The sequence below is a fragment of the Plasmodium falciparum genome, assembly GCF_000002765.6.
Source record: "Plasmodium falciparum 3D7 genome assembly, chromosome: 9".
Lineage (NCBI taxonomy): Eukaryota > Apicomplexa > Aconoidasida > Haemosporida > Plasmodiidae > Plasmodium > Plasmodium falciparum.
In genome coordinates this window covers 107,501-117,500 of record NC_004330.2, presented here as the reverse complement: position 1 = coordinate 117,500, position 10,000 = coordinate 107,501, and the positions used below count along the sequence as shown (strand labels likewise).

The 10,000-nt window shown below is 17.0% G+C and overlaps 3 protein-coding genes across 3 annotated transcripts in view; all 3 read left to right on the top strand.

The window, feature by feature from the left end:
• Positions 1–1,951: 1,951 nt before the first annotated feature.
• Positions 1,952–4,092, top strand: PF3D7_0902600.1 (serine/threonine protein kinase, FIKK family; the record flags this gene model as incomplete). The annotated part of the gene is made up of 3 exons (XM_024473184.1): positions 1,952–1,978; positions 2,113–3,813; positions 3,967–4,092. 3 exons carry the CDS (start codon positions 1,952–1,954, stop codon positions 4,090–4,092), a joined length of 1,854 nt encoding a protein of 617 aa, XP_024329008.1.
• A 2,079-nt stretch (positions 4,093–6,171) lies between these two features.
• PF3D7_0902500 (serine/threonine protein kinase, FIKK family) lies at positions 6,172–8,167 on the top strand (the record flags this gene model as incomplete). Its single annotated transcript, XM_001351863.1, has 3 exons — positions 6,172–6,198; positions 6,319–7,992; positions 8,093–8,167. The coding sequence occupies 3 exons, from the start codon at positions 6,172–6,174 to the stop codon at positions 8,165–8,167; spliced, it is 1,776 nt and encodes a 591-aa protein (XP_001351899.1).
• Positions 8,168–9,094: 927 nt separating this feature from the next.
• The window catches only part of PF3D7_0902400 (serine/threonine protein kinase, FIKK family), a gene marked incomplete at both ends in the record, with an annotated part of 1,893 nt that continues 987 nt past the window's right edge, over positions 9,095–10,000 (top strand). Inside the window, 2 exons of the mRNA XM_024473183.1 lie at positions 9,095–9,121; positions 9,316–10,000. The exon at positions 9,316–10,000 is cut by the window's right edge and continues 833 nt beyond it. Coding sequence (XP_024328960.1) covers positions 9,095–9,121; positions 9,316–10,000 — 712 coding nt within the window. The remainder of the gene's footprint in view (positions 9,122–9,315) is intronic.

Below are 10,000 nucleotides of genomic sequence, written 5' to 3'. Positions count from 1 at the left end.
TCTTATTTGTTTATTGAATTTTTTTAAAAATGCCCTTTTTAATTTTTTCTTTTCCTTAATCAATATTGTACTTTTTATAAATTTAGTAAATATGATGAGAATATATTTATAAATATCACAAATATATGTGTGTATTATAAAAATAGTATTTTGTTAATATATATTATCTAATAAATTAATAACTTATTATGTATTTCAAGTGTAATAAAAAATATAAAGTAAAAAACAAATAATAAAAAATTCTATTAAAGTTAATATCTTCTTCTCATATATATATATATATTTTTAAAAGCTTTGGGGGATCTATAAATACCTATTTCTGATAATAATAAAAACAAGATAAATTTATTAAAACGTTTTAAGAATAATACATATAGAATACTTTGATCTATATATAAATATTGAAAGATGTTTTACTATGAGGTATATATTACATTATATATATATATATATTAAATATATATATTTTTATGAATATAATATATTATATAAATATTGAATATAAATATATATATTATAATAAGGAATATATATATTTATAAATTTCTTATTTTACAGTTTTTTTTTTTTTTTTCCTTTAATAATTTTTCTTGTTAAATATATAGAAATCAAATATATATAAATATCTATAAAAATATTTATATATTTTCATATAATGTTTATTCGATTATTTTTAAAATAACAAGATTTATTTTTTATTTAAGGAAAAAATGTTATTATATATATACTTAAAAAGAAATGCACGTACTTAAATATAGGGGTACATATTATATATGTTTTTATAATTATATATATATAATATTTTATAATATTTTTTTTTTTTACGAGCCCATTAAGAAATAAAAAAGTAACGAAATAAAGTCCTTTATACATAGAAAGACTTAAATTAATATATATTTTTTCTTATAATTATTAAATGCAAATTTTTGTTATTTAATTTTGTAGGATGTATTTTTCCATGGGAACATCGATAATTAAAAATATTTAAAGAATACAATATTTTTATATAAAATGGATATTATATATATATAATTATATAAGGTTTTGTATGTAAAAATGTTATAAATTATGAAATATAGAAGGCAGAATAATATTATTATATATATATTATATATATTAATAATATATTAATAATAATAATATATATATAAATATTATTTTTTTTTTTTTTTATATCAATATGTTATGTGTTTTTGTTTACTTTTTTTTTTATTTCGTTTTATTTTATATTTTATATTATTTTTTCATTATATATATATATTTTATTATTAGTAATGTAGTGTATTTAATTTTGTTCAATGAAAATATGTAATTCATTTTAAAATTATTTTGTATATTGATTTTTGAATATACTTATATATATATATATATAATAAGGAATTATATATAAATATAGTAAAAAATAAAAATGCATAATAATATTTTAAACTACAGCATTATTAATTATAATAATATTAATATTAAATTAATATAGTTGTATTATTTTACACGTTTATATATATATATCAAGGCCTATAACGACTAGAGCCTTATATTATCTATATATATATATATATATATATATATATATATATATTATTTTGTTAAATTATATAAATATAACTGAACTTTTTCTATTTTTATTATTTTATTTTTCTATATATGTTCTTTTATTTAATTATATTGTATTTTTCTTTTAATATATGTTTCTTTTATTTTAAAAATTAAAATATATCTTTATATATATTATATAGAAACAAAAAATGATTTATCATTTAATATAGATAATTTATGGATTGTAAATAAAAAGTTATTTTATATTGTGTTAAATTAAATGGGATATTTATTAATGTTTCTTGTGAATACCCAAAAATGTGTATATTAAAAAATCATTTAAATTTTCGTTTTCCTTTTGATTAATTGTTGAATGTAAAATAAAAAAATATATTGCAGAAAATAAATGGTTTCCATTATGCTAATTTTATATTTTTACTTGATAGTAAGTGAAAAGTAGAAACGATATATTAACATATATATATATATATATATATATATATATATATATATATCATTACCTATTAATTTAATTTAATTTTTTTTTTTTTTTTTTTTTTTTTTTAATATTGTACCTAGATTTTGTTCATAATAAAAAGTAATATATTTTCAGAATTATATACATATAATATAACATTAAGACATTTGAATGAGTATAGTTTGGAAGATGAAAAATATGGAGAAAATTTTTTTAGTCGAATAGTAAATAAAATTCATAAAGGTAAAAAATCGAAAGATGCTATTACAAAGTATATAAAAGAAATAATTTATAAGAATAAATTATGCAAGAAAATAAATTTTTGCAAAGATTTTTCAAGTGATGAAAAGGATGATGAAATAACTAACGTTAGAAAAGAAGAAAAAAATATTAAGGAAATAAAAAATTGTTCATTTTTACCAAATTATATTTCAGATAACTTTGAAAAAGGAATATCTTATAAAAATAAATTGGAAGAAGAATATATGTCAGTCGAAAATGTTTTTAATTGGGAATTGGGTAAGGAGTCCTTAAAAAAAAGATTAGGTTGTACAAATAATTTTCAAATAAATGGTGTTTATTATGAGAATTGGATACTGAAAAATATAAATTTTAGAAATAGTAGTAATTCACATTATTCACCAAAAAATGTATATAAAGGAATTATCCCTATGAATAATAATTACAATGTGGATGAAGTTTATGTATTTATTAAAAAAATTCCTATAAATAAATGGTTAAATCAGTATGAAAAAATGGAATTATATAATGGTGAATATATATTGAAGGGAGAAAATTATGTAATGGAAGCAGTGGTATCAGCTTTTTTAAGTGAATATCACCCTGGTATATCACCACATTTTTATACATTATTATATGAACCGCTTGATTATAATGAAAATGGAAATGAAAATGGAAATGAAAATGGAAATGGAGATGAAAATGGAAATGAAAATGGAAATGAAAATGGAAATGAAAATGGAAATGAAAATGGAAATGAAAATGGAAATGAAAATGGAAATGGAAATGGAGTTGAAAATGGGAATGAAAATGGAGTTGAAAATGGGAATGAAAATGGAAATGCAATTAGATCATATGAAAATAATATTCCAAATTTAAATGTATTCAATGATATATTAAAAGAACAGAACAAACATAAAAGTATAGGTAATATTGTGATGGTATTTGAATTTTTTGGTGAAGATTTAGATTGTTTTATGAATAGGATGTGTATTAAAGGTTATTCAACCTTAGGTAGGAAAGCGAAAAAAAAAATTATGCTTTCATGTTTAAAATTAATTAATAGATTACACAAAATTGGATTATGTCATCTCGATATTTCACTTGAAAATATATTAATGCAAGATAATTATGAAATGCGTATATGTGATTTTGCTAAATGTACACCTAGGTACACCTATAATTTGAGGCATATAAGAAATCCTAATGGTTTATGTCTTTTTGAATCTTGTATACCTACGATTGGAAAAATTGAATATATCCCCCCTGAATGTTGTGAAATCGAAAAGATATACAAAGAACTTAAGATAACGAAACCCTTTTCATATTTAAAAACAATTATAGACCAAGACGAAAGAAAAAAAAATTATTTCGATGTTACATCTGCCGATAATTATATGTTAGGAATATTGTTTATACTTATATGGGTTTATCACTTTTTTTGGAATAAAGCGGATGCTTCAGTGGATAAAGAATATGCAGAATTTGCAAGGGTAAATATGGATTTCCATAAAGTTGAGAAAACATATCATTGGCCAGATGGTATAAAATTTATCATTCAGGTAAAAAAAAATAAAAAAAAATAAAAAAAAATATAAGAATATAACAATATAACAATAAATGGTTATATATATAACATGTACATATATATATATATATATATATATATATATATATATATGTATCTCTATTTTTCTTTAATTTGTACTTTTTAGCAATTATTACATTTTGAATCTAGAAAGAATCTCGATTTAAATGATTTAATTAATCATCCATGGTTTACTAGGGAAAAATGCTGGTTTCTTAAGTTATTTTCTTTTGATTTAAGATATTTTAAATAATTAATATGTTGCTAATAATTATAATATATATATATATATATATATATATATATATTTTTATATTGTTTTACCTTTCTTTTTTTGTTTTAGTTTTCGTTTACATTTTTTTTTTTTTTTTTTTTTTTTTTGTTGTGTTTGTTTTTGTTTTATCTTTTTTTATTATTCTTATTAAATTTTTTGAAAAGTTTATTTATATATAATTTTTATATCTTTAATTTATATTTTATTCTTTTATTTAATATAACGAAGATTAATGATTTATGAAACTTTTTTCTATTTAATATTATATTTTTTCGTATTAATATATTTGGAAATAATTAAAGAATACATATTAAAATATGGTATATATATTAATATTCTAATAGAAAGGGCAATTTATTAATCAATAATTATTACTGTCTATAAAAATGTTAAAGAATATTTTTATACTTTGAATTGTTATTTTATATATATTAATCCTTTTATTATTTTTCTTTTAAAGCATAGTTTTTTAATTTTCCTATAATGCATAAAATAATATATTTTATATTGATTTTATATAGATAATATTAAATATATAAATATATATGTATATATTGTATAGTGAAATTCATCCTTCATAATAATATGGAATGTATACAATTATATATATCTCAAAAGTAATTTTCGTCAATGACTTTTTCTAGATTACATATATATATATATATATATATATATATATATGCATTTTTATTCTATTTAGTATTTGGTATTCTATTAAAAAGTGTATTATTAAAATTTTAATTTAAAAAAAAAAAAAAAAAATTAATTATTTTAAAATATTAAGAAAATTAAAAATATATATATTATATTATTTATAATATAAAAAAATATATAATTGTATCTGAAAAAATAAAAAAATAGACATTACAAAATAAAATAATTCATATATAAATATATGTAATAATAAAATTATTCTTATTTATAAAATATAGCAATTTATATATATATTATATATATTATAATATAAAAATAATTTCTTTTTTTTTTATTTATTTATTTGTTTGTATTAAATTTATTGTATGGTAAAAAGAGAAAAAAAAAAGAAAAAATATATTATATATATATATGTAATATAATATAATTAGATTTATAATATTGTCATACAAATTTATACAATAATATTTGAAATATATTTATTATATGCCCTTTTTTTAATAGTCCACAATATTTATAAAAAATTATAAACCAATTATGAAATATTATTTATATAATATTTTGATTATTTATATAAGCTTTTTTCAATATAATTTATTGCAGCTGTCGTTTTATATTTTTGAAATCAATTTAATATATTTAATTTTAATAATTTCGTTCAACCATTTTAAAAACCATATATACATATAAATAAAAAATATCTATTTATATGCATGTATTATTTTTTAATTGAAAAAAATATTATTTTTTTATATAATTTTAATTCTTATATGTTGTTTTAAAATCATGATAAAAAAAAAAAATATTATTATTTTTTTTTATTAATACCAAAAATGAAAAATTAAAAAAAAAAAATATAATATAAATATATTTATTTATATTACATACTAATTAAATGAAATATTAATCTATAATAGAAACCAATTAAGTGTATATATATAAAAAAATAATAGACCAAAAAAAAAAAAAAAAAAGAAAAAAAGAATAAATAAAAAAATAAAATAATAATATAAAATAAATACAGTAAAAAATATTATACTATATTGTAATGATTTATGGATATTATTTAATACGATAAAATATACACCATTAATAATTAAATATATATTTTAAATATGAGATATTTAGAGTGTATTGAAAATATTTAAAAATATTGTTTAAAAGCCTATAAAAAATATATATAGTTTAAATAATAATTATATATTTTTTTTTATGGATAAAATTTGAAGAATATAGATAGATGTTCTAAAAAAATAAAATAATAATAATAAATAATATAAGAACAAAAATAAAGAAAAACATCGAAAAATAAAATAATAATTAAAAAAAAGAAAGAAATATATATAAATATATGTATATATATAATAATGAAATAATATATTAATATGTTATTTTAGACATAATATGGAATTTCTATATTTCATTTTTCAAGTAATCACGACAAAAAAATAAAATAAAATAAAATAAAAAATAAAAAATTAAAAAAAATTCATCATATTTTTCATATGTTATGTTCATTTTTATATGTATATATTTATACATTTCATATAGGTCCTTAGCTTAATACGGATTAATCAAAATACTGTATTTTATAGATCTTTAAAAAAGTGTAGATATTTAAGTGAGATTATTATTGAAAATGTAACATCAACTAAATTATATTCTGACGATTGTTACGATAAAAATGGTGTTATAAATGATAATAATTATGTTCTTAAGAATACATATGATGAATATGAATCATATAAAAGGATAAAAAAAATTAAACAGTGTAAAAATATATTAAAAGAAAATAAATTATCAGAAAGTATATTACCTGAAAGTACATTACCAGAAAGTACATTACCTGAAAGTACATTAGCAGAAAGTACATTAGCAGAAAGTACATTAGCAGAAAGTACATTAGCAGAAAGTGAATTTTCAAAATATAAGTTATCAAATGATACTATTAATGAAAATTTGGAATCTCATCTATACCTAAATAGTTCACCATCTACTTCACATTCTATGTATTACCATGATTCTAAGTGTAATGAAAACATTAATGAAAGTAATAATGCCACGAATGAATTGATGGAAAAATCGGTCTCAATTAAATATCCCATATATAACTGGGAGTTAGGTAAAGCATGTTTAAGTAAATATTTGGGACATTCGAATAATTATTTTTTAAATGGCGTAAAATTTGATGAATGGAAATTAGTATCTTTTCGAGACAGATATTACAATGAAAGAAAAGGTAGAGTTCATAAAATACTTAAAACTAAAATTACAGGAAATGATGGAAATAATAAAAGAGAATTAAAATTATTTATAAAAAGAATACCTATAGATATGTGGTTGAAACAATTTGAAATGATGGATACATATAATGGTGAATATATTATATGTGCAGAAAATTTTGTAATGGAAGCAATTGTATTATCATTTTTAAGTGCTTATCATCCTGGTATAGGTCCAAAATTTTATAAGTTATTATTTAATCCGGATAATTACTATATAGATGAAAATAATTCATCAATGAATAATATAAATGACATCAGCTTATTTAATAAATTATTAAGTGATCGTTTAAGAATGAATATGAGTGGATATATATTAATGGTATCAGAATCATTTGGTGAAGATTTAGAAACATATTTATGTACTGTAAATAATAAGAAAATATTTAAAAGTCGTAAAAAGAATAAAAAAAAACTTTTATTTGAATCTTTAAAATTAATTAATAAATTACATCAAGCAGGAATATGTCATTTGGATTTTACATTAGATAATATATTAATATCAAAAAATGGTGATATGAGATTGTGTGATTTTGCTAAATGTACTCCAATGTATAGTTATTATTTAAGACATACAAAAAAAATGGATAGTTTATGTTTATTTCAATCATGTATTACTACTATTGGAAAATATATGTATGTCCCTCCTGAATGTTGGGACGTGGAAAAACGTTACGTAGAAGTGGGAACAAAATTTCCTTTTGAATATTTACAAGAAATTACTGATGAAGAAGAAAGGAAAAAATATTATTTTGATGTTTCTTGTGCAGATAAATATATGCTTGGAATTGTTTTTATAGCTATTTGGAATAATAGTTATTTATGGTATATATCCGATCCAATAATAGATATAAATTATTTAAAATACAAGAAGTGTAATATGAATTTTAATAAAATATGGACCACACTTTTTTGGCCTAAAAAATTGAAGAGAATTCTAAGGGTAAGATATTAAAACATTAAGTAATATAATATATATATATATATATATATATATATATATTTAAGTATACATATTTTTTTTTTTTTTTTTTTTTTTTTAGCAATTATTGGATTTAGATCGTAGGAAAAATTTAAATTTAAATGATTTGATTAATGATCCTTGGTTTACTAGATAAAATTATGTAATTCTTTCATGTTTCTATAAATTATAATTAACGTTAGTAATGCGTCTAAATTATTATTTTGTTTATATTAAAATTTTTTATTCATAATTGTTTTTTTTTTTTTTTTTTTTTTTTTTTTTTTGTAGTGTAATAATACAATGTTTTAAGGACTTCTATATTATAGAAGAGAATGATATATATATATATATATTTGTGAAATAATTGCAATATTATAAATAATTATTATTATTCTATAATTAATTAAAAAGATATTTAGAAAAAATAATTGTATATTTATGTTCCGAAATTAATAAAATAATGAATATAGAAATGAATTAATAAATAAATTATATATGCACATAACTTTGTAATATACTATTCATGTTATTATTATGTATTATAATATATAACCTTATATATTGACATAGGATTTAAGTATTTATATATTCAGATAAAAATAATTAGAATATATAATAAATGTTAATTTGTTGAGTATTATATATTCTTTTATATTTGTCATTTCTACTATAAATTATTTTCAATGTTTATTATAAGTAATTTATTAATAATATAATATAGTATTTTTTAAAAAAATGGAATAATATTTTCTTTTTTTTTTTTTTTTTTTTTAATGTATTAGAATATGGAACTATTTCAATGTTTTATATAATCTGAAAGTGATATATGTAATATAATTCAATTTTTATTATTTCTAGAATGTGAATTTGATAAAACGTTTCATTTGAATTTCAATATATTTCTTCGATTTCATTATTTTATATGATTACACATATAAATTACATAGTATATTTAAAACAATAGGAACTGAAAAAAAGTTTAGCATAAAAGATTAAGTATAATTTTATGTATAGTATATAAATATACCTAAAATTATTTAATGAAAATATATACATTTTTGTATGTTACCATAAACATATTATGGAATTAATATGCGTCTTTTTTATGGTACAAAAAAATAATATATATATATATATATTGATCTTATATTATATGGATGTCCGTGTATGTATATATAAAAATATCTTATATGTTATGCATATCGATGTATGTATATATATAAATATATTATATGATATGTATGGATATATATATATATATATATTTATTTATTTATTTTTATTTATTTAAATTCATTTTAGATTATTAGAGTAATACAAATTAATAATGACTATAATTCTTTTACACATTTTAATAACTCGCGATATTTAAGTGAATATAGTTCTGATATTGAAACATTGAATAACTCAACATTTCATAATACCTGCATAAAAGATAATATTAAAAGTGATAAATATTTGGTAAACATTAATGATGAAAAGAATAAATTAAATAAAGAAATAAATAATATTAAAAATTATGAAAACAATTTATATTGTAATCATAATTGTGAGAAATTTAATCATGATACATATGTAAATAAATTATTTATAAAAGATGAAATATATTATAATGAGCCTTATTTTAAAGAAAATATTATTGAAAATGTAAATTATGTTTTAGAAGATTTAGAAGAATTTTCACCAAATAATAATCCTATTTATAACTGGAAATTAGGTATACGCTGTTTGAATAAATATTTGGATCTTTCAAAACGATTTGAAATAAAAGGGGTAAATTATGATGAATGGAATTTAACATATCTTCCATTAAATTCTTTTTGTAATAAAAAAGAGAGAATTCATAAAATATTTGAAACAAGAATATCATATAATAATGTTAATAAAAAAAGTGAATTAAAATTATTTATAAAAAAAATTCCGATAGATATATGGTTGAAACAATTTGAAATGATGCAAATGTATAATGGTGAATTTATAGAAAATG